Consider the following 25,594-nt stretch of genomic DNA (forward strand, 5'->3'; position numbering starts at 1 on the left):
TGGTGATAGTTGCCTTTACCTGCTCAGCCATCTTGCCAGGCTGGAGGTTTCTTTTTGAGGGAAAGGAAAATGTTCTGCAACCATGTGATTGTTATGGTTGTACATCTATGGTTGTACACCAAAAACCCACTGAACTGAAACACTTGAAAGATTGAGTTTTTTAGCATGTGAATTACATCCCAGTTCCAAAATGAACTATAGGGCCAGTGAGATGGCCAAATAAAGAGGCTTGCCACCAAGCCTTATGTCCTGAGTTTGATCCCCTGGAACCCACATGGTGGGAGGACAGAACTAATGTCCACAAGTTGTCCTCTGAACTCTCTTGTATACATGTGTATGTGTACACCTAAACAAACACACATTCCCCTTCCCTCTTATTTGACAGTGAGTGTTACTATATAAATTCAACTTGAACTGTTTTAAAAAATATTTTATATGTATGGGTGTTTTGCGTTCATGTGTATTTGTGTACTATATGTGTGCCTGGTGCTCAAGAAGGGCAGAAGTGGGTGTTGGAGCCCCTGAAACTTGAATTACAAAAGGTTGTGAGCACTATGTGGATGCTGGGAATTAAACCCAGGCCCTCAAGAAGAGCAGCAGCCAGTGCCTGGCTATCTCTCTAATGCCTGGCCTTGAATTTTATGTAGCTCAGCTGGTCTCCATCTTGATCACCTCCGGCTGTAGCCCTCCAAGTCCTGAGATTACAGGCAGACACCACCACACCCATAGTCCACAATGACCTTTATGAACTAGTCTTGGAAATTAACATCTTGTCATATCCATCATAATCTATTCATTGGAAGCATTACCAAGTCTAGGACATACTCAGGGTAAAAAGAATTAAATTCCATTTCCTGAAAGGAGTAAGAAAGATTCTGTGAGTGTGTTTGTAAACCTACTATAGCAATAGTTCTCAACCTTCCTAATGCTGTGACCCTTTAATACAGTCCTCATGTCATGGTGACCACCAACCATAACATTATTTTCGTTGCTACTTGATAACTGTAATTTTGCTAATGTTATGAATCCTAATGTAAATATCTGTGTTTTCCGATGGTCTTAGGTGACCCCTGTGCAAGGATCATTCGACTTCCAAAAGGGTTGTGACTCTCAGCTTGTAAACCGCTGCACTATAGGAAGACAAAACTTTAGTAAGCAATGAACAGAATAAATAAGCAAATCATGGAGTTGCATATTAGAAAATGAGGAGTTCTATAGAAAAAAATAGAGGTAAGGGGAATCAAGATATGTTTGTGTTGAAGGGCTATAGGTTGCTCTTTTAAACGTGCTATCAATGTGGGCCCCATGACAAAGGTTAAAGATTCTAAAGGGATCAGAGAATTAGCTAAGCAGATTTCTGAAAGTGAGGCATCTCAAACCAAGAGAATGGTTAAACCAAAGGCCATGAGTGGCAGTCACCCAGTAGGCAGTGTGACAGGCACAGAGTCAGGTGTGCTGTGTGGTTAGAAACCAGAGAGGTCAGTTTGAGGTGGGCAGGCAGGGAAAATCATGTAGAACTGTATGAATAGCTTAAGGACTTGGCAATTTTGGTTCTTCTGTCTGCATCTAGTATTACACAAGATTATATGTTAAACATGTTTCATAATCAGGAAAGTAGTTTACAAAGGCAAATTACGTTTTTTAAAATTTCCTATATTTTGCTTATTTATATGTGTGGATGTCAGAGAAAAACTTTAGGGAGTTGTTTCTCTTCCTCTACCATGTAGGTCTGGGGGCTTCAACTCAGGTCATTGACTGAGCCATTGTTGGTCCCAAAAATTTATTACTTAGAGTGTTGTATGTTTTTGTTTTTTTTTTAAAATTAGCTTAGCTGTAGAATCTACTTTCCTTTACTTCATCAAAGGGTTGGTTAAAACTTTCTCCTCACCAGATTGTGGTGGCACATGCTTTTAATTCCAGCACTCAGGAGGCGGAGCCAGGCGGATCTCTCAGAGTTCGAGGCCAGCCTGGTCTACAGAGCAAGATCCAGGAGAGACACCAAAGCTACACAGAGAAACCCTGTCTCAAAAAACAAAAAACAAACAAAACAAAACAAAACAAAACAAAAACCTTTCTCCTCAGCAAGTATAAAAGAATGCTGATCGTATTTTATTATTATCACATTTTCAATTGGAGACCTTTAGAAAAGGTGAGTAAAGATTATTCCCATGGCTAAATTAATAATTTTATTTTCTCTAACAGGAATGTAAAGACATCAAAATGGAGCCAAGTATGGATGTGAATTCAGTCACTATCTCTGTTGAGGGAATGACATGTATTTCCTGTGTCCGGACCATTGAACAGAAGATCGGGAAAGCAAATGGTGTCCATCACATTAAAGTAAGTTACTCTCTGTAAATTAGTAAGATGCCATCAACAGTAATTCTGTTAAGCATTACTTCTGTTACTGGATTGAAGGCATCACACTGACACATTTGACAAAAAAGGACTATCACACTGCTAACCTGATGCTAAATAATCTATATAATAACACTAATTTATCTACTCACTTCTGTTGTAAAGAAAGAAAGCTGTTTATAATCAAGGCAGGAGGTTCACTTGAGTTTAGGAGTCAAAGACCTGTCTGGGTAACACAGTAAGTCCTAGTCTTAAAAAGAAACAGCAAAGAAAAAGAACAGTTTTTAAATATGGACTCTATTGTGGTTGTATATGTGTGCTTTTTATTACTCCTAGTTTCTATCTTTTTATTTGAAATAGGGTCTTGCCATGTAACCCAAAATGGCCTTGAACTCAGGATTCTCCTGCCTCAACCTCCCAAATGTTAGAATTATAGGAATATAGGATCAGACCAGATTTACTTTTAACTTCATGCTGGATGAAAATATATGATCTCTTTTATAGCATGGTGGTTATTTTGTAATTACAGTTGATATGAACTATATAAAGCATTATGCCTTATTGTTATTTGACGTTCTTTAAGCCTCAGCAAGTTTCTCAGTATGCTGTGGTTGCGACTGAAGTTCAGGTTGCTTACCTTTTGGGGGACAGTACTGCAGTTTGAACTTAGGGTCTTGCACGTGTTAGGCAAGAGCCCTAGCACTAACTAAGCTGTATCCCTAGCAGGTTATTTTACTTTTATTTATTTTGGAGGTTTTGAAACAAAATTGTGCTAGGCTGGCCTGGCACTGTGTGGCCTAGTCCTGTCCCAAACTAGCCCTTTCTTTCCTCAGTCTCCAGAATGCTGGGATTATTTATAGGCATGGGCTGTGTGTCTGCTGAAGCTCAGGCTGTTAAAAAGCACCCCCCCAACACTATAGGGGGTACCTGTGGCTGCCTTTTTGGTATTTCTTTTGGGATAGTTATGGGGGCAGGATCCATTTGTGTAGCCAGGCTTGCCATGGACTCACCATGTAGCTCAAGCTAGCCTCAAATTTATGATTCATCTGTTTCAGCCTTCTGAGTGCTTGGAGTATAGATGGCGGCCACCTGCCTGCCAGTTTCTTGGGATTTTCTTAAGAATCTTTTTTGTTTTGTTTTGTTTTGTTTTGTTTGTTTGTTTGTTTGTTTGAAACATGGTATGTAGTTCAGGCTGACCATGAATTTGAAATGTAGGCATGGTTCTCCTTGAACTCCTTATCCTCTGCCTTCCTCTATTATATGTGGTAAGGCAGAGATCCCTGAGCAGTGCATTGTAATGACTAGTGTATCTCCATACCGATGGCCATTTCTGAGCCTTTTGTTTGTTCTTTAATTTTTCTTATCTTACTATGTTTTGTGTATGGGTGTTCTGTCTTCATGTATGTGTACCATATGTATGCAGTGCCTTTCAGACCAGAATAGGGTATCTGATCCTCTGGGACTGGAGTTACAGGTGGTTGTGAGCTGCTGTGTGACTACTGGGAATTGAACTGGCATCTTCTGGAAGACCAGCCAGTGCTCTTAACCACTGAGCCATCCCTCCAACCTCTGTATTTTGAGACAGGGTCTCTGTAGCCTAGGCTAGCCTACAATTTGTAGTAATTCTCCTGCCTCAGTTTCCCAAATGCTGGGATTAGAGGTGTGTGCCACCTGGCTTCAAGCATACTTTTTACATTAAACACACACATTTATGTATGTATGATATATGAATGTGTTTGTTTCTGTATGCATTAGAGGTCCATGACAGTGTCTTCCTAAATTTCTCTCTACCTTAATTTTTTAGGCAGGTTCTCTTACTGGCCTGTAGTTTACCAGTTGGCTACATTTGCTGGCTAGTGAGCCCCAGAAATCCTCTTGTGTCTACCTCCCCAGCACTAGGATTACTGGTGTATGGTACCACACCTGGATATTTATATGGGAGCTGGGAATCAAACTGAGTTTGATAGGGGTCAGTGTCCAAACTAAGGGAGCTGTGCAGATAGTTCAGTTGCTCCCTTATTTTGGACCCTTACCCCTATCACTTGTAGCTCTTTAAGAGTCTCAGCACTGATATCTTTTTTTTTTTGGTTTTTTGAGACAGGGTTTCTCTGTGTAGCTTTGTGCCTTTCCTGGATCTCGCTCTGTAGCCCAGGCTGGCCTCAAACTCACAGAGATCCGCCTGGCTCTGCCCCCCAAGTGCTGGGATTAAAGGAGTGCACCATTACCGCCCAGCTCAGCACTGTTATTAATTCATCTCATTTCACCAGTTTCCCACGCACCCATTCTCCCATTTCTCTGCAGCTTATACATAGAGGTCAAGGAAATGAACCCCTTTCTTATCAAAGTGTTGACGATTCCTAGGTATGGTAGCTTGGAAGGAAGCAGACCAATTGTTAGTATGAAGCTGGTTGGGTTGTATAGCAAGTTCCAGTCCAGACTGGGCTAATATTAGCAAGACTCTGGCTCAAAGAGTATTTGTTTGGAGATTCCTATTATAATAACAATAATATGTGGAAGTATTTTCTTAAATATTGTGCTACAAATTGTTTAAACTTGAGCATGTTTATTTTCACTGCTGGAGCTTAATGAGTTAATTCCAACATGTAGTATTCTTTCAGAATTTTGTTCTTATTTGTACAATGTGTCTAGTGTCTTAATATTTGTTTTCACCATCTTTAAAATCACCTTATATTGATGGTAGTTGTATTTTCTTTAATTTTGCTATTACACAATGCTCATTATGTTGGTGGAAAGTAAATGCCACTTTGGAATTTGATCAGCTTGCTTCAATCCTGGAATGCTTTCTCTGTGAGCAGTTGTGATCCACATGCAAACATTGCATTCCTAGACATACTGCTAAGAGCAGATGTTTTTGAGAAAAGGGGTGTCCCTGTGGCCCAGGGTGTCTTAGAATCTACTGGGTATCTGAGGCTGGCTTCAAACTTGGCTTCACCCTCCTGAGTGCTAGTATCACAGGAGTAAGCTTCCAGATGTTAACATTTTAATGAGAGATTTGTCCAAATATACACCAGATTTAGCAACTAATTTAAAATTGAGGATTCACCAGATTCCTTTTTATGAGGAGCTCATTATATTTTAAATATATCTATATTACATTGGAACTAGAACTTTTGTGTATCTCTAGATAAAACACTCACCTAACTCTACTTATCTAAATGTTAATTTTTTTTTTTTTTTTTTAGAAACAGGGTTTCTCTGTGTAGCTTTGCTCCTTTCCTGGAACTCGGTTGGTAGCCCAGGCTGGCCTCGAACTCACAGAGATCCACCTGCCTCTGCCTCTGGAGTGCTGGGATTAAAGGCGTGTGCCACCACCGCCTGGCCTAAATGTTAATTTTTAACTACTTAGTCACCAGAGATTTCTAAGGGTTTTGGATTTTCAGAGAAATATAGGATTTATACTTGGTTATATAATGTTCTTGTCCATGATTCTTCTCAGAGTCTTGAACACATTGATTTACTTTTCTTACAAAACATTTACTAAGTGCCATGGCATGATTCCTTTTGAATTTCCTTAATTCAGGAATCATGTGAGAGTGTTCACATGCATGTGGTTTCTCTTTTCCAAATATGAATCTGTAGGTACTTTTCTCCATTTCTTTCCTACTCCTCTTGCTTATAAAGGATGGAGTAAACTGTGGGTACAGTTCAGTATTTGCCGACTCTGTTCAGCCAAGGCTAAGTAGACAGCTGTAGTGAAGCTTAATTTCTGTCATGTGATTTGTGTTGCCTTGGCCTGATTCCTTTACTTCTTACCAACAAACCAATAAGGATTTGTATGGCTGTCTTTAATGTTGTTTGGCAAGAGAGTCAGGTTGGAAAATCTGAGAAGTGATGGGTAATAATCACATTTATCACTATGCTACAAGTTTCCTAAATAAATATTTATCTCCCTAAATAGCCAAATTTGTAGAAAATATTTACATGGTATTTATGAATCATAGCTTTATAAAATTTGATGAATACTTTGTAGCTTGTCAATTAGGGAAGATGATCGGCAAGGAAGCTCCATATCCTTCAAGCTTAAAGCTTTAAAATGAGTTTATTTCAATAAGTAATATGTATGACACCTCTACTTGGTTTATCCATAAATGAATCCAATTAATCCTCCACTTGAGTTAAGGTAGGGCTGGTGCTGGAGGCCAGAACTCAAGCCAAATATTACTAATTATATAGTTGTATCTCTGCTAATTGCAGTAAAGCCATTTAACTACAGATGCTAGTTTACCAATTTTTCTTCAAGTTAGTTAATTGCTGTCTACTGACAATTTGGGTATTTTCCAAAACCTTTAGCTTCTGTCTAGTAAAATGTATTGAGTATTTGTTTCTGTTAAAACATCTATATGTAACTATAGGGATAGATTCCACTTAACAAAATATTTGTGCATTTATTTTGTTTTATGTATATGTGCCTGAGTTGAGTATATGTATGTGCACCACATGTGAGCAGGTATTGGAAGAAAGTGAAAGAGGATGTTGGATTGCCTGGAACTGGAGTTATAGGCAGTTGTGAGCTGACCGTGTGTGTTCTGGGAACTGAATCTGGGTCCTCTGAAGGAGCAGCAAGTGCTCTTAACTTAGCTCTTCAGTCCCCTCCATTTTTTTTTCTTAAGGGTCTCAGGTGTACCATGTGAGTCTCAAATTCACTAATGTTTATTAGGATGTCCTTGGAGTCTTGATCTTACTCTTGCCCTCTGAAGTGCTGAAATTACAGGCCACCATGTCAGGCAGCCTTTTTTTGTGGTCCTGGGGATTAAAAGTAGGGCCTTGTGTATGCTCAAAAGCTCTACACCCTGAGCTAGATTCTATTTTAATATTTTCAAATACATTCCTATTTCTCAAAGCAGTGTAGTTGTGCCCCACTCAGATGTAAAACTGCTATTTCCACTTCTAATAAGGTCTGTTTAAAGTTAGACAAATGCAATTGCATCCTGATTAAATAGTAAAGGGAGAAGAGCAGGGCTGTAATATGAAAGAAAGCACTTTGGGTTACCAACAGTGATTTATATGAATCCTAGTGACAGATACTGAAGGCTGCAACTTTCCAGGGCACATAGGTAATTTGATTGCTGAACCTGAAATGAAACATGTCAGCCTTTTCCATCTCTGCCTTTCCTCCATCAAAAGCTTTTATGAAATAGGATACATTGTGACCTTTCCCTTAAAAAAATTTTACTATTAAGCCTCTAGACTCAGATAGAGATTTATTGTGAAGTTAATGAAACTTAAGTTTCAGAGCCTCTCCTGTATTAACTTCCCTCTATGACTCTGAAGAGTCTCAAATGTGCTCTCACGGATAGTCGTTTTGTTTGCTTGCTTTGAACTCATGACACTCTGTGTACTTGCCTGGCTTGTTGTGTTTTTATGTTGGAACTTAGCCAAAATGCTAAGAAGTGACATAGAGCCTCATTGTATAGCCAAGGCAGGATTTGAGCTTGCCTTAGTCTCCTCTCCCAAGAGTGGGGATTACAAATTTGTTCTACTTTGCTCATAGTCATATTTTGTACAGTTTGCAAAAGCAAGACTTTTAACAGTCTTTTAATAGACTATGTCCTTTTCACTTCACCTCTTCTTCTTCTTTTTCTTTTTTTTTTTTTTCTGGTTTTTCGAGACAGGGTTTTTCTGTGTAGCTTTGTGCCTTTCCTGGATCTCGCTCGGTAGACCAGGCTAGCCTCGAACTCACAAAGATCCGCCTGCCTCTGCCTCCCCTTTGTGTTGAAGGGTTGGAGTATATATGAGCATTTGGACAATTTAAGTGGGGGAGTCAAATTGGAGATATGCTTGGTTTAAGATTGCTAGGTTATTTATTTGGCTTTGTATGGTTGGCTTTTGGCTATATAATGTTTAGTGAAGTTTTTGCTAGGAATTATGGTATAGGAATGGCTCACAAAATCCCTACCATCTACTGTGCTGTCTCCTCCCAGATCTTAACATGAAGATGTCAGACCTGATATAAAACTGGTAAAAGAATAGCATCACCTCGAAGTAACTAATATAAGATTAGTCACAACATAGGGAATTACAAAACTTCCTGAGATCTTATAGCTTATATATGAAACTCAGGACTTTGCTCAAATTTGCCAGCATCTATAAAAACTCAATGTTCAGTTGTAATGCTGGAAAGAACCTTTCTAAACTATGGCTGAACAAATACTTTAGGGCTGGTGCTGCTGCTCAGGGATACAGCATTCTAGCACCAACATTGTAGAACAGATAAACAGAGGAAACTAACATTCAGTTTGTAGGAAAAACTGAATTATCTTTCTGTACAATAATGATTTTATAAAATCATTAGCACTAAATAACTATGATTGAAAGTATATATTGCTGTGGGATATCTTTCTGTATGCTGTGAATATGTATGGCTCTCATTGTATAATAAATAAAGCTCTTTTGGTCTGTGGCAAGAAACCTTACAGCCAGGTGGGAAATCCAAGCAGAGATAGAGATAAAGAGTGAAGTCAGGAGAGACACAAGCCCACTGGTGAAGGAGCAACTAGATGTCAGCAGACTGGTAACACCACAGCCATATGACAACATACAGATTTATTGAAATGGGTTAATTTAAGATGGAAGAGCTAGCTAGCAAGAAGCTAAGCCATAGGCCATATAGTTTGTAATTAATATAAGCCTCTGAGTGATTATTTTGTAAGTGGCTGCAGGACTGCAGGTGGGAAAGATTCATCCAAACTACTAGACAAGGTAGGACCCAAGAAACTTCCAGCTACATTTAGCACCCAATATGGGGCACACGGTAAAGCGAGTAATCCCTGGGGGTCTGCTGAAGAAGTCTTAGGGAATTTATTAGGGTATAAATTGAGTAAATACACTCACAAATACAGAACCGAGTAAACAGCTGAAGTTGTCCTCTGTTCTGACCTGGAGCAAATCCACCTGGGAGTCCACTCATGCCAGGAAGCAGGAACCAGAGAAAAGGGACCTCATGACCCTCTCCCTTTCCCTTTAAGAGGTCACATACAGCAGCAAGAAGCACCGCCTCCATATAACCAAAGATCATGGGCGGATCAATTACCACTACAAAATATAAAGAAACTTATAGAGATGTTTCAGATATTGTTAATACAAATATCAGTTATGGAGTTTTATTACAGTTATCTTTATGTGTGTGTATGTGTGAAAGAGTCTCGATGTATAGCCTTAGCTATTCTGGAACTCTCAGTATAGGCTGGCCTCCAAGTCATAGAGATTCACTTGCTTCTTCCTTTCTAGTGCCACCATGCCTGGCTAAACCTTAAACCTTTATCTTTAAAAAGCTTATAACTTGTGCACTCTCTCCTTCTCTCTCTCTCTCTCTCTCCTTCTCTCTCTCTCTCTCTCTCTCTCTCTCTCTCTCTCTCTCTCTCTCTCTCACACACACACACACACACACACACACACAGTAAAAAAAAAAGGTTTAAAAGAAGTTTGTTGTAACTTGTGATTTATTTGTGTATATATGTGTGTGACAGTCTTGCTGTTTAGCTCAGGCTGAGCTTCAACTTTTGATCCCCCTGCTTCCTGAGTGTTGGGATTACAGGCTTGTACCACAATGCCCAAATGTAACTTTATTTTCCATTTTATATTCAGAATACTTACTTTTGTATAGAATTTTGTTATTTCTAGTTTTATATTCTTTTCCTTAAATAAGGCTCCTCCAATTATTTGTCTCAGAGGCTCCAAAATAAGGATTTCTCTCTTTCTAGGCACCATTTTTAAAATTGCCTTTGTTTAAACATTATTTGTAGTCAGGATGTAGTTTAACATGGAAATGTATAAATATTGATCACTTTTCAAACAATTTTAAAGTTTAGATTTTCTGGGCCATAATTTTTGAGTTTATACTATGTTGTCAGTGTCTGTGTGTGTGTGTGTGTGTGTGTGAGAGAGAGAGAGAGAGAGAGAGAGAGAGAGAGAGAGAGAGAGAGAGAGAGAGAGAGAGAGAGAGAGAGAGATGGAGATGCATGCAGGGCCTAATACTACTAGACAAACACTCTACCATTGACCTATATCCACAGCCTCTGTGAATTCAATTTTAAAAACAGGTTTGGGTAGAACAATATTTGGACTAAGTCAAGGAACTCTTGATAGTGTTTGGAATGAAGTAATAAAATTGTGATGTTAGGATGAGTGAGGCTACTTTAATGACTAATGCAGCGGTAGAAGAGAGTGGAGCTTTACTCAAGAGAGTGGTGAGTCAGGAAATCTCTAAGTCTGAAATAAATGGAATGTGATTATTTACCTTTTTAGCTTTAGCATTTAAATACATTTTGGGAATTTTGTCTGAAATTGTATTGTTATTGAGTGTAATATTTTTATTTGTCCTGCTAGGGCTATCATTGTAGACTTTAAAGGAATTAACCTGGAGTTTAATTGAATCACCCCAGTGGTCTGTTCAAAGGAAAAAATAACATGGGAAGATAATGTGAAGATCTTTCTCTGCAATTGTTTGGCTCTTTTGAAGTGGGAATGTAAAATCAAATTTCATTAGCTACAAGAACTGAATGACTGCAAATGTTAATGTTAACCTGAAACTTACAATGCTAACCTTTACTCATATAATTGTTGTAGTTTACTCTCTTTATATAGAGTATCCTTTAACAGTGATCTCTCAGGGGTATGGGGAGATGGCTCAGTGGATAAAGTGTTTGCTGCACAATCAGGAGAACCAAGGACCAGAGTTTGGATTCCTCATGTAAATGCCAAGTGGACATAAAATAATGATCAAGGAAGGCGATGCCTGCTGCTGCCACGTACCTATAAATGTGTGCTCTCACAAATGTGAACACACAGATACATATACATACATACCATGCACATACCAGAAAATGATCTCCTAAGTGCTAGCAGTCACTAAAGTATTCCTGTAGTTCAATGACATTCCTATCTCCTCTTAAGCTTACTTAAGGTTTTTGTTTTTTTTTTTTTTAAACAGGGAACACATGCACTGATTGTCTTTCAAACGCATGCCCTTTTACCAACACTGTATTAGGATAAAACAGTATTTTGATTATTATAAATATCAGTGAATAGGGACTTAAGAGTACTTGCCGTTCTTGTAGAGGACCAGGATTCAGTTCCCAGCACCCATATGGCAGGTCACAACCATTTATAACTCCAGTTTCAGGGGGTCTGATGCCAACTTCTGGCCTCTGTGGGCATCAGGCATGCATATAGAGGATACAATCAATGTAGGCCAACAGACACATAAAAATAAATAAACCTTAAAAAGCTAAATATTAATGAGCAAGCATATGTCTATGAAGACATTGTTGGTTATTCAGAGACGCTTAGGTTTCTAAACTCTATTCCAAGGATCAAAGAAAGGTCAAATCCAAGATAAAAACATAGCAGTGGAGAAATATTGTAGAGACGGTATTTCAGTATTTTCCTTTCATACTGCTGTATTTGAATTTTATATGAATAATTATACATTTGTTGTATATTTTTGAAGCAATTGAAATCTATTAGAATGGTATTTGATAAAGCACTCAATTTAAACATAGTTTAGTTTGTGAAAAGCACTGTTAATTTTTTTTATAAATTTATAAAATCTGTCTCATCTTAAAATATTTGAATATTTATACTGCTTTTGGATTACTGTAGTAGTTCTAAGAATTCTTCCTCAGTCTTATAGTTGACTTAATAGTTGTAAGTGGTAACCTTTATTTTGATTGGTCTAATAGGATAAATAATTGCTGTTTGAATGTGTGCGTGCATGCATACGTGTAAGCTGAGGACTGAATTTGGGGACTTTCACATACTAAATATATGCTCTATCACAGAACTACAGCTCTGTCTCCTGGATAAATATTAATAGGGCTTTATGGAATCTTGTTATATTTCAGTTTTCAGTGTCATATATTAAAGGACAAGCATCCAGCATTATTCTATTAATTTATATGCTTTCAACAAGTCATAATATAGATTGTATTGATAAACAGCATTTTTACTATGCATTAGAAATAGTTTTTATGGGGTTGGGGATTTAGCTCAGTGGTAGGGCACTCGCCTAGCAAGCACAAGGCCCTGGGTTCGATCCTCATCTCTGGCAAAAAAAAAAAAAAGAAATAGTTTTTAGTTGATTCAAAAATATGTTATGGGGATGGGGATTTAGCTCAGTGGTAGAGTGCTTGCCTAGCAAGTGCAAGGCCCTGGGTTCGATCCTCAGCTCAAAAAAAAATGTTATGAATGGTAGATAAGACACATTAGAAATTTAGGATAATTGCTGCTGGTGGTGACACATGCCTTTAATCCCAGCACTTGGGAGGCAAAGGTAGGAGGATCTCTGAGTTCAAGGCCTGCCTGGTCTACAGAGCTAGTTATGGGACACCCAGGACTGTTACACAGAGAAACACTGTCTTGAAAAAAAAAAAGAAGAAGAAATTTAGGATATTTGGTAAATCACTTTGCTTTCTGACTTCAGTCTCTGTTTATAAAATGTCAGAGTCCTTTCAGTTCTGCAAAACCTCTGATTGCTTTTATGCTAGTCAGTACATGAAAAATTTAAGAAAGTAGGCTTTAACCATCTGAACATTCCACACTGACCAAGCAGCATGCTAACCTGAATTTATTGTGATGACATGTAAGTCTGGGAGAAAAAGGGAATTTCAGTATGCTAAAACTTCAGCCAAAGGAGCTATGAATATAGCTCAGTGGTAGATCACTTGCCTAGCATGCATTAGGCCCTAGGATCAGTCTCCAGTAACATATATTTAGCCAAGGACCTTTGCTGAGTTGACTTTTAAAATGGGAAGACACTAGAAAGTCAGAATTTTCAGTTCTACTAAAATCTCAAGAAATATGTTCTCTAAATTGTTTAGGCTGTGCCTGGTGGTTCAAACCTCTAATCTCCAACACAACGAAGTGAAGGTAGGAGGATCAGGAGTTCAAGGTCATCCTTACTCCAAAGTGAGTTTAAGAACCAACCTGGGCTCAAGAGACACTGCCTCAAAAACATGACGATGTGAAATGTAAAGAGAAAAAACAGACAAAAAACTAAACTGGTTTGAACACTAGAAATATTTCATGCTTTTTAGTTGTTTATATTTATAATCCACACATTGCTCAAATTATAGGCATAGAATTTTAGTTTTTCATTAAGGTGGAATAAAGCGATAAATCCACAGGAGTCTACATAAGAAGTATTAGAGAAATTTATTAAGGTGAATTAAGGAAATACATTCACGAATGCAGAACAGAGTAGACAGCTGAAGTCGTCCTCTGATCTGCCCTGGAGACAATCCACCTCTCAGGCAGGAGAGGGAGAGGGGCATGTGACCTTACTCCCTCTCCTTTTAAGAGGTCATGCACAACGGGCCTCTTTTGGGCCCAGAGGAGAGTCCAACTACACCCTCCTTGTTAGGTTTCCACATTGGGATTTTGTGAGAACACATTTATTTATTTTTATGTGGTTGGGGGATTTGCCTATGTGTGCATATGCACCACAAGCATGTCTGGTGCCCACTGAAGCCGGAAGAGAGCATCAGATCACTTGGAACTGGAGTTACAGATAGTTGTAAGCCACCACATGAGTACCGGGAATTGAACTTGAGTCCTCTGAAAGAGCAGACACTGCTCTCAACTGCTCAGCTGTCTCTCCAGTCGTAGTTTTAAAACTTTTTAAAAAATTTATTTTTATTTTATTTGCTTTGGTGTTTTGCCTGCATGTGTGTCTGTGTGAGAGTGTCAAGATTTTACAGTTATAGACAATTGTTAGCTGTCACGTGGGTGCTGGGAATTTAACCTGGTCTCTGAAAGAGCAGTCAGTGCTTTTAACTACTAAGCCATCTCTCCAGCCCAGACTTTTAGCATTTTAAAACCAGCCAGCTAGCCAGGCAGCCTGGCTGCCTTCCTTCCTTCCGTCTTGTGTGTGTGTGTGTGTGTGTGTGTGTGTGTGTGTGTGTGTGTGTGTGTGTGACACATTTATGGAGATTGGATTTGGTTCTCAAACTCAGGTTGTTAGATTTGGTGATAGGCACCTTTATCCACAAAGCCATCTTGCTGGCATAATTTTAAACTTTTATAGAATAGTAGAGTTAAAAAGGAATATTTTCTCTGGTCTTCTCAGGAAACTGAAGAGGTGGGATGATTTTTTTCAAGGTTTTCACTTTTTATATTGTGTGAAAATAGAAAATACAAACAGTTTATACAGTTTACATAGAAATTGTAGAAGATATAGTTTATACAGTTTACATAGAAATTGTATGTAAGAAATACACCTTTTTAAAATAGGCTTTCAGCGTGTAGCCAAGTTGACCTGGAACTCATTATGTATTTCAGGTTAGCCTCAAACCTGCGCTGATCCTTCTGCTTTAGCCTCTCAAATGTTAGCATTATGAGCTGAGCTACCATGCCTCGTTTGTGTCTGAATTTAAAGTTTAACATTTCAAGAGACACAGAAAATAATAAGCACTAATATAAATTATGTGGACAGTTAGCAACCTCTCTACATTATGGTGGTGGTGGTGGTGGTGGTGTGGTGTGTACAGCCTCAAGCTCAGCACATAGTATAGGATGACCTTGGAGTTCTGATCTTCCTGTTGGCAGCACTTCCTGAGTGCTAAGACTGTAGGTGGGTGCTGCCCACCGCACCTGTTGTTGCTAAGATCACAGAGTACCAGTAATTCACTTCCCTTTCTCCTCTCCCACTACTGCCTTCTGCTAACTGGTCTATAGCCCTCCGTCTTCACTGCTTCCTGTGCTCATAATCTGAAGGCTGTTATGATTCCAGCCGGAGGGGCTCTTGATAGATTGAAAAATAGTTTCTCTAAAAATAAAATGACAGCATTGATTCCTACTGGAAAAGTCTGTAGAAACTTTGGAACAGTGTAGGGATTTGGAGGTGGTGATTTAGGAATGAGAGGAGCATATGAAAGGAGAGCTGCTCAGGCAGAGAATCACACTGCTACCAGCAATTTCCAGCTCTGCACAGCCTTGCCTGGTTTTCCTCACCATTGTGTCTCTAACAGCCAGTACAATGCCAGGCTCATAATAGACACTCAGTAAATATTTGTTAGGTAAATAAATGCCAACTTAGCTTCCTACCTAAGGTTTTGGCACTCACAACTGCACTTGATGATTCTGCGCTACTGTGTGACTTTCTTCTTAAGAGAAAAGAAGGGGCTGTGAAATTTTGTTTCCTTTGAAACTTTAGCTTTCTAAAGTCTCTTCCTTATGAGTTGAGTGCTAATACCCCAAAGTGATTTGTGCTGAGTGAGCATGGTCCTCTAGCTTTAGAAATAGAAGTAACTAAATAAGAACGTGTCTTCCTCATCTGCAGAATTAATAACATAGGGAAATACTATTTATTTATTGTTGTTTGACATAGGGTTTTATCAAGCCCAGACAGGCTTCAAACTCCTATGTGGACCTGGACCTCCTGCCCCATAAGAAAACAATGTAACAAAGCATTTAAAAAGATATATCAGCTATGATGTATTGAAACTTAAAAAGAAAAGAATCCTCTAAGTTAGTACTTTTAAATATGCAGTAGTCCCCACAATAGGGCTGTGCAACAATCTTCAGCAGTGATGAAAGTGTTTTATATATGATATCACAGGCACTAGCCGTGGTGAGCATGTCAGTTGTAGGTAGAGAAGCTGAGTTACTGAGTTTTTAACCTTACTTGAATTTCTTACTTAAGAAAAAATTGTCATGTAGAACTAAATGTGGAGGCACATACCTGAGGAGGGAGGATTATGGGCTTGAAGTAAGTGTGAGCCATAGATACACCCTGTCTAAAAAAATTGCCATGTAACAACATTGACCCTTTTTAGGTGTATAATAGCTAGAATTTTTCCTATAATCTTTTCTTATTTTTGCATTAAAATTAGAGCTCTATACTTGCTAGGCATTTTATTTTTGTGAGTGTTATTGATTGTGAATGTTAAAAATTTTTATTTTTGTAAATGTACATTTACATTTTGTGAATGTAACCAAATAGAATAGATTCCCGTCTTGGTGAGTACAAAAGCTAAAATCAGCACAACCAAATATAAAGGAGTGAAGAAAGATTTATTACCTACAGTAGGGAAGGTGATGGAGTAATTATTTCCAAAGCAGTGCTTGCCTGGTACCAAGGAAGCGTGAGGGGTTTTATTCAGGAAGCCTACATATTTTCATGTAGGGGCTGGCCCATTGTTGAGCATGCTCAGTTAAGCAGTACAACCCTGAATATGATGAGTTTAAGGTCATAATTTAAGAAGGAAAGGTAATAGACAAAGTTTGGGGCATAATTAGCCTAAGGTAGTGGAGCACATGTTTAAAAAGTTAAGACAAGGAATGCCTCTGGGTATGTTCAGTTTGTATCATAAAGTTTTAACTGAAAAGAAAGGTAAAGAACTGTTTGAAGGTATGTGAATATATCGGTTTACCCCTGAAGGTTCCTGCCCCATGTAGCAGCTATCAGAAATGTATGTGCAGATTCATTAAACACCATCACCACCACCACCACCACCACCACCACCACCACCACCACCACCACCACCACCACCACCACCATGCAGCACAGTGCCAACACTCCTGAAACCCCCTGTACTGCCTAAGGCTTATGCATAGGCTCTGACAACCGGTGATCTCTTCTCCCTCTTCTCCTTTAGCAATACTGCCTAATTACTTAAAGCCTTTTCTTTGCAACACTCAGGATTAGCCTAGGTCCTTGCAGACTAAGCAAATATATTACTACTAAGCTGCACTCGCTTCTGTTTTCTTCCTCCCTCCCTCCCTCCCTCCCTCCTTCCCTCCCTCCCTCCCTCCCTCCTTCCTTCCTTCCTTCCTTCTTTCCTTCCTTGCTTTCTTTCTTTCTTTCTTTTACATCTCTCCAGCTATTTCTATCTTTCATAATTTTTTAAAATTTTATAATTTAATTTAATTTTACATATCATCCACAGATTCCCCTGTCCTCCTTCCTTCCTCCTCCCGCCCCCAGCCCACCCCCCATTCCCATCTCCTCCAGGGCAAGGACTCCCCTGGGGATTCATTTAAACCTGGTAGATTCAGTCCAGGCAGGTCCAGTCCCCTCCTTCCAGGCTGAGCAAAGTGTCCCAGTGTAAGCCCCAGGTTCAAAACAGCCAGCTCATGCACTAAGGATAGGTCTGGGTCCCACAGACTGAGTGCCTCCCAAACAGTTCAAGCTATTGAATTGTCTCACTTATCCAGAGGGCCTGCTCCAGCTGGGGGCTCCACAGCTATTGGTTCATAGTTCATGTGTTTCTATTAGTTTGGCTATTTGACCCTGTGCTTTTCCAATCATGATCTCAACAATTCTCACTCATACAATCCCTCCTCTTTCTCGATGATTGGACTCCGGGAGCTCCACCTGGGGCCTGGCCATGGCTCTCTGCATCCGCTTCCAGTCACTGGATGAGAGTTCTATCATTACAGTTAGGGTGTTTGGCCATCCAGATCCCCAGAGTAGGTCAGTTCCGGCTTTCTCTCAACCATTGCCAGTAGTCTATTGTGGAGGTATCTTAGTGGATTTCTAGGAACCTCTCTAGCAACAACAGAGAAATGGATGAGATCTACATGAGCAAACTGGACGTGAGGGGAGGTAATGAAGGGCAAAGATCGAGAGAAAGCGGGGGATACCAGCTGGATCAAGAACAGAGAGGGAGAACAAGGAAAGAGATGCCATGATAAATGAAGACCCCATGGGAATAGGAAGAAGCAAAGTGCTAGAGAGGTCCGCATTTGTTCTCTTTCTTTTCTTTTTCTTTTTTTTTTTCTGTTTTTTTCAGGGCAGTGTTTAGCTTTGCGCCTTTCCTGGAACTCGCTTTGGAGACCAGGCTGGCCTCGAACTCACAGAGATCCACCTGCCTCTGTCTCCCAAGTGCTGGGATTAAAGGTGTGCGCCACCACCGCCCGGCCCGCATCTGTTTTCTTAATCAGAATGTTGTGGACCTCAGGTGAGTGAGATTAAAAGAGCTATTTAATAACACAAAGACCGGCATTTGATAGTGGCTACCATTATATTGTATCTCTTAAAAATGTGAATGTCTGTAAACTATAATTTGAAAAAACATATATTTTTTTAATTTTAATTATTTTATTTTATCTGTATGGGTGTTTTGCCTGCATGTAGGTCTGTACTTTTAGAGAGCATTGGATACCCTGGAACTGGGGTTACAAAAAAGGTTGTGAGCCACCATGTGGGTGCTGGGAATTGAACCAGGGTCCTCTGCAAGAGCAACAGATACTCTTATTGAGCCATCTTTCCAGCCCCAAGCTGGAAAGATGGCTCAATATTTGTTTATTTTTATTTTGTGTATATGGGTATTTTGCCTAAATGTATGTCTGTGCACCATGTGCATGCTTAGTGCCTATGGAGGCCAGAAGATGATGTTGGGTCCCCTGGAACTGGAATTAGAGATGGCTGTTAGCTGCAGTATGGTCACTGGGAATTGAACCCTAGTTCCCCCGAAAGAGAACTATGTGGTCCAGGCTGGATTGTAATTTGTGCTATAGCTAAGGCTGACCTTGAACTCACCATCTTCCCACCTCTTCCCCTGAATGCAGGGATTATAAGTGTGCATCACCATTGCATGGCTTTTAATTTTTCCCCTTTTCATGGAAAATATTATATGGCATAATCTAAAAACAATATCAATTATTTTTCCATTTCAGTTTTGGATCATTTATGTTGTGCTCTCTTCCATAATTAAGAAAGAGCCACCTAACTAGAGTTATCTCAGCCTTAGGAACCTCCATGCCATTAGCATATTGCAAATTTTCATCAAATGCTTTGATATCAGTTAGAAAACTAAAGGAAGAAATAAAAAATGAAGTCATTAAAATAAGCAAAAGAGGGCTATATTAGTGGTCAAGAGCACTGTCTGCTGTCTCAGAAGATCTGGGTTGGATTCCCAGAACCCAAATGATAGCTAACAACTATCTGTAGCTCCAGTTTCAAGGGATACTATGACTTTTCTGGCTTCTGTTAGCACTACACACATATTTTGCACAGATATATGTTCAGCCAAAGTACCAATACACATTTTTAAAAATCTAAAAGAACTAATTTTAAAGTAAACAAAATATTTAACTATACAATTATCACAGAAGATTTAAAACAAGATTTCCTACTCTAAATAAATTAAATTTTTGCATTATTTTGTTGTATGGAACAAAGCTTTGTACTAAGTATCAATAATAATGGTACCTATCTTTTAACTGTCATTTAAACATTATTCTGCTGCTATCTCAAAATGAACAGTTGTAGCATTAAATTAATCATTTACTTCTTCCTTCTATTCTAATCTGCTAAGTACCTCTTGTTTCCCTCCTGTCTCAAATCATTTAACATCACTACCATCTGCCTATGGCCCAAGCTAGAAAACAAGTCAATCTTACCATTTGTATTTGTTGCTGGGTCTCACTCTGCTAAGTATGTCTTAAGTAAGCCTCCTAATTGATACCTCTCCTACAGCCCATCATTATCACCATCTTTTTTTTTTTTTTTAAGACAGGGTTTCTCAGTGTAGACTGTCCTAGAACTCACTCTGTAGCTCAGGCTGACCTCAAACAGAGATCCTCCTGCCTCTGCCTCCTGAGTGCTGGTATTAAAGGCATGCGCCGCCACCGCCCAGCTCACCCCATCATCTTCTATATTGCCTTTGCAATGATTCTTTAAAATACAGATCTCATGCCATCCCCCTGTGTAACTTTTTCATGGCACTCTATTACCATTAAGCTAAATTACAAACTTATTGACTTAAGACCCCGTAAGTGCTTAATGTTAGCTGTTCCTTCTTTTCACTTATTTTATAACTTACTACTGCTACAAAGAATTTTCCTACTTATAAAAACCCTGAAAGATAATGTCTCCTGTGTGTGTGTGTGTGTGTGTGTGTGTGTGTGTGTGTGTGTACTGGGAATTACATCTAGGGCATTACATCCAGGGTCTTGTGCATGGAAAGCATCCACTCTACCACTGAGCTATACCTCCATCCTTTAATATTTTTAAGGAATTAGACTTTATATTACCTTATATTTTATATTTAAAAGGTTTTTATTCATATACACAGATGTGAAGGCTCATGGGTACTCAAGAACATTCTCCCTTTTCCTTTTGAGGCAAGTTTCTTTTTACATTTTTCTCAGCTTTGGAAGCCAGCAATTCCAACAATCCTCCTGTCTCTGCCCTACTCTGAGCTAAGCTAAAAGCTGTGTGCTGGATGCCTGGATTGTGATTTAGGTGCTAGAATATGAGCTCCAGTCCTCATGATTGCACAGCAGATGTTCTTAACTACTGAGCCATCTCGCCAGCCCCACTTTTCTTTTCTATAGTAGTCCTATTTCCTATATAATCCTTTAAATCAATATAATATTACATGTTGCAGTAATTTATGAAAGGCTATGTTAGGAAAGTGTAGTCTATATTCTGTGGTAAAATCCTATTCTATGTTAGTGCACATTCTTTGCATACCTGATTGGCACCACAGTTATGAAGGCCTACACATTGCTCTTTTAGGTAGAGAAGACATTTTGTGTTTCTTTCCAACAAGAATAGTAAAGGTGAAAACTTAATTGAGAAACCACTAGTTTCTAGTGCTGTTATTTATTTCATTCTTCTTGAATATGGTATGATTGATATTCTCATCTTAAAATTTATTTTTATTTATTTTGTTGAAAATTTTGTACATGAGTATGGGTATTTACCTCATTTCTACCCCTCCCTCCCCCTCCAATTCCTCCCATGTCCCTCTCAAATTCATGACCTCTTTCTTCTTTAATTATTATTGCTACATGTTGGCTATATCTCTGCATCTAGAAGTGGGACCTTGTGATATTTCTTCCATCTACACTGGCATGTCAGTTGGTATTGTCACTGTGCAGGTCTTGTTTAGACAACCATATTGTTGTAATTTCATGGGTTCATCTTCCTTGTCATGCATAGAAGACACTATCTCTTCTTACCAGATATCCTGGTCTTTGGGCTCTTACAATCTTTCTGCCCTCTCTTCTGCAATATTCCCTGACTGAGCCTTAGGTGTAGGATTTGTGCTGCTGATGTGTACCTCATGGTGCTCTGCATTTTGACCAGTTGTGGATGTTCCATAATAGTCTTGATCTGCTGCAGAAATGAAACTTCTTTGATAAGAAGTAAGAGCTACATTTGTCAGGGAAGGCCAGTATGTGAACTAAGTGCCTTGGAGCTAGGAATGTAAGATGGCTCAGGAGGGCTTGGTTCTTGATCATTGATCATCTTCTTTCTTCTTCCTCCTTCCTTCTTCTTTTTCTTCTCCTCTGCCTCCTCCTGTTTTTTTTTTTTTTTCAAGACAGTGTCTCACTATGAAACCTTGACTGTCCTGGAACTCATTTTGTAGACCAGGTTGACCTTGAAGTCAAAGAGATCCACCTGCCTCTGCCTCCTGAGTGCTGGGATTAAAGGCCAGTGCCACCACTGCCCATTCTTAATTGGAACTTATTTTGTAGACCAGACTGGCCTTGAACTCACAGAGATCCCCTTGCTTCTGCCTCCCAAGTGCTGGGATTAAAGGCCAGTGCCACCACTGCCCATTCTTAATTCCTGTGATATTCTTAATTCCTATGTCAAATAGTTGAGCTAAACTAACTTCTGAAATTTCTTTCCAAAAGGTTTCACTAGAAGAAAAAAGTGCAACTATTATTTTTGATCCTAAACTTCAGACTCCAAAGACTCTCCAAGAAGCTATCGATGACATGGGCTTTGATGCTCTTCTCCACAATGCTAACGCTCTCCCTGTTTTAACCAATACTGTGTTTCTGACTGTTACTGCTCCACTGGCTCTGCCATGGGACCATATCCAAAGCACATTGCTCAAGACCAAGGGTGTGACTGGCGTTAAGATTTCTCCTCAGCAAAGAACTGCAGTAGTAACCATAATCCCTTCTATAGTGAGTGCCAGTCAGATCGTGGAGCTGGTCCCAGACCTCAGTTTAGACATGGGCACTCAGGAGAAAAAGTCAGGAGCTTGTGAAGAGCACAGCGTGCCTCAGGCAGGGGAAGTCATGATGAAGATGAAAGTGGAAGGGATGACCTGCCATTCGTGCACTAGCACCATTGAAGGCAAAGTTGGGAAACTGCAAGGTGTTCAGCGAATTAAAGGTAATTGATCTGGTGTCTTTTTTTTTCTTGTTTTGTAAAGCTATTTTGTGTTTTGATCCTTAAACTTTTTGCTTTCTTCCCAAGCATGAGTTTCAAATCCATGGGCCTGCAATTGCTTCCTGCTTCATGGAAGTTGGAGGCGTAGCATATTAATGTTAGTGAAGTTAATGACTATAATGAAAGGTTATGAGAGTCTTGAACTTTAGTTTAGTAGAAAGGGCAGCTGCAGTAACAATTTGTGGAGTACAGCTTCCTGAACAGCCTGCCTGGGGTGCTCTTTACCTCCAATGTATTTCTACTGGAGTGATGCAGAAATGTGGAGACCATAGGGGCGGTGGTCATGTCTTTTTCTTGTTTCCAGTGTATGCCAATCCCATTTTCTGAAAAGCACTAAAGTATCTAAGAGAAAGCATTGAGAAGAATGAGAGAGAAACAGCGATTGCCTCTGAAGTGGCCCAGGAATAACTAAGTTAAATATATGTTTCTGTTTATTACTTAGTGTCCCTAGACAACCAAGAAGCTACTATTGTTTATCAACCTCATCTGATCACAGCAGAGGAAATAAAGAAGCAGATTGAAGCTGTGGGCTTCCCAGCCTTCATAAAAAAACACCCCAAGTACCTCAAATTAGGAGCCATTGATGTTGAACGCCTGAAGAACACAACGGTCAAGTCCCCAGAAGGATCACAGCAAAAGAGCCCATCCTACCCCAGTGATTCTACAGCCACGTTCATCATAGAGGGCATGCATTGTAAATCATGTGTGTCAAATATTGAAAGTGCTTTATCTACACTCCAGTATGTAGGCAGTGTAGTCGTTTCTTTAGAGAATAGGTCAGCCATTGTAAAGTACAATGCAAGCGCAGTCACTCCAGAAATGCTGAGAAAAGCAATAGAGGCCGTTTCACCAGGGCAATACAGAGTTAGTATTGCAAATGAAGTTGAAAGTACCGCCAGATCTCCCTCCAGCTCATCTCTTCAAAAGATGCCTTTGAACATAGTTAGCCAGCCTCTGACCCAAGAAACTGTGATCAACATTAATGGCATGACTTGTAATTCTTGTGTGCAGTCTATAGAGGGTGTCATATCAAAAAAGCCAGGTGTAAAATCCATCCATGTTTCCCTTGCAAATAGTACCGGGACTGTTGAATATGATCCTCTACTCACCTCTCCACAAACCTTGCGAGAAGCAATTGAAGACATGGGATTTGAGGCTGTCTTGCCAGGTAATCATCATTTTTCTTTGATATCCCTAATGTTTTTGTATTCCTATTTTGTTTCTTCATTTGCCTTTTAGCAACAAGAAATTATTCACAGTCACTGAAATTCTACCTTTTTTTGAGATACAGTTTTACTATGTAGCCCTTGCTGGTGTGAAACTCACTATATAGTATTGACCTGACTGGCCTTGAACTCAAAGACATGCACCTGTCTCTACCTCCTTAATGCTGGGATTAAGGGCACCATCACACCAAGCTGAAATCCCACTTTTTATAAATGAGTCCTATGGCATTAGTCACCAGTGTGTATAAAAATGCCTAAGGATATCATGAGCCTAAAAACTTAAAGGCAACCCAAACATAGTAGTTTCTATCTGTATGTGATACCCTGTACAAAAAAAAAAAACCCACACGAGGAGGTTGGAGCGATGGCTCAATAACAGTGTAATTTTCTGGTTTACTTGTTAAACCCTTACTGTGCCTCATTTGTAAATTAATCTTTATCACATATATATGTGTATACACACACATCATAGGGACAGCATTATTGATAGTTTCATGCACCCACTGAAAAGTATCTCCCATCAATAAAGGAGGATTCCTTTAATGTCACTGTGCAAGTTGTCAGCATGATAACGCCAGCTAAATACAAGTTTAAGAACTTTCCGGTAACCAATTATTTTCTACTTGGGGTTGGGGTTGGAGATAATGACTAGAAGAATCTGATGTAACTAAAGTGTGTAGCTTTGCACCTGTTCTGGAACTCGTTTTGGAGACCAGGCTGGCCTCGAACTCACAAAGATCTGCCTGCCTCTGCCTCCTGAGTGCTGGGATTAAAGGCGTGCACCACCACCGCCCGGCCTAAAGTTTTATATATTCACTTGGGTCAGATTTTCTTGGGACCTGGGTGGGCAGTAACAAAATTCAAAGTCAATGTATTTGTTGAGGGCTTTTTAGGACTTTACTTCTCTTAAAGAAATGGGTTGGCAGGCCTGGAAATGTGAATTGTGATATATGACAAGGTGGCAGCTAGAGAATAATTAATACCATAAATGAAAAGAAACTTTCCTTTTCCAACAGACATGAACGAGCCATTGGTAGTGATAGCTCAGCCCTCATTGGAAACACCCCTTTTGCCCTCAACTAATGAGCCAGATAATATGATGACACCAGTTCATAGCAAGTGTTACATACAGGTCTCCGGAATGACTTGTGCTTCTTGTGTAGCAAACATTGAACGGAATTTAAGACGAGAAGAAGGTAAGATGCTTTTGAGTGTTGTTATTTATTTATTTATTTATTAGTTTTATTTATTATGTATACAGTGTTCTGCCTGCATGCATACATGCAGGCCAGAAGAGGGCGCCAGATCTCATTGCAGATGGTTGGGAGCCACCATATGGGTGCTGGGAATTGAACTCAGGACCTCTGGAAGAACAGCCAGTGCTCTTAACCTCTGAGCCATCTCTCTAGCCCCTGAGTGTTGTTATTTTATGTACTTATTTCTAAATTCTTTCCCATTTGTATTTTGTGCCCATGCTTATAATTCTTCCCAAGACTTCATAAGGAAAATCCTCAATGCACAGAACCACCCTGAATTTCTGGTAGTTTTTGTTAATGTTATTTCATTTATCTTATGCCAGTGAAATTTACTGAAAACTTTATAGCTAAAAGAAGTACATAGCATTACTATTATGAACCATGGCGATAATGGACTATGAGAAACTACATTGTTTGTTAAAGCTTTCTCCTTAAAAGTGATAATGAATAAGAGTTAGATATTGTCTTACACATATAAAGCACCAGAGCTAAACTGTATTTGTGTAGAATTATATTGTCTCTTCTAACAGATTGATCTCTGATTTCCCTTGTGGTAAGAAATCCAAGTTGCTTAGTATCGTGTATTTTAACTTCAG

At 39.3% G+C, this 25,594-nt stretch overlaps 1 protein-coding gene across 2 annotated transcripts in view; it reads left to right on the top strand.

Annotated features, from left to right (window-relative positions):
- Atp7a (ATPase copper transporting alpha) overlaps positions 1 to 25,594 on the top strand; it is a 112,032-nt gene that overhangs the window by 45,650 nt on the left and 40,788 nt on the right. For both annotated transcript variants that reach the window (XM_036175051.1, XM_036175052.1), the window contains exons 2-5: positions 2,203 to 2,340; positions 21,970 to 22,459; positions 22,959 to 23,684; positions 24,759 to 24,938. In XM_036175051.1, coding sequence (XP_036030944.1) covers positions 2,221 to 2,340; positions 21,970 to 22,459; positions 22,959 to 23,684; positions 24,759 to 24,938 — 1,516 coding nt within the window. In that variant the 5' untranslated portion in view covers positions 2,203 to 2,220. The remainder of the gene's footprint in view (positions 1 to 2,202; positions 2,341 to 21,969; positions 22,460 to 22,958; positions 23,685 to 24,758; positions 24,939 to 25,594) is intronic.

This window comes from Onychomys torridus, chromosome X (assembly GCF_903995425.1).
Source record: "Onychomys torridus chromosome X, mOncTor1.1, whole genome shotgun sequence".
Classification (NCBI taxonomy): Eukaryota; Metazoa; Chordata; class Mammalia; order Rodentia; family Cricetidae; genus Onychomys; species Onychomys torridus.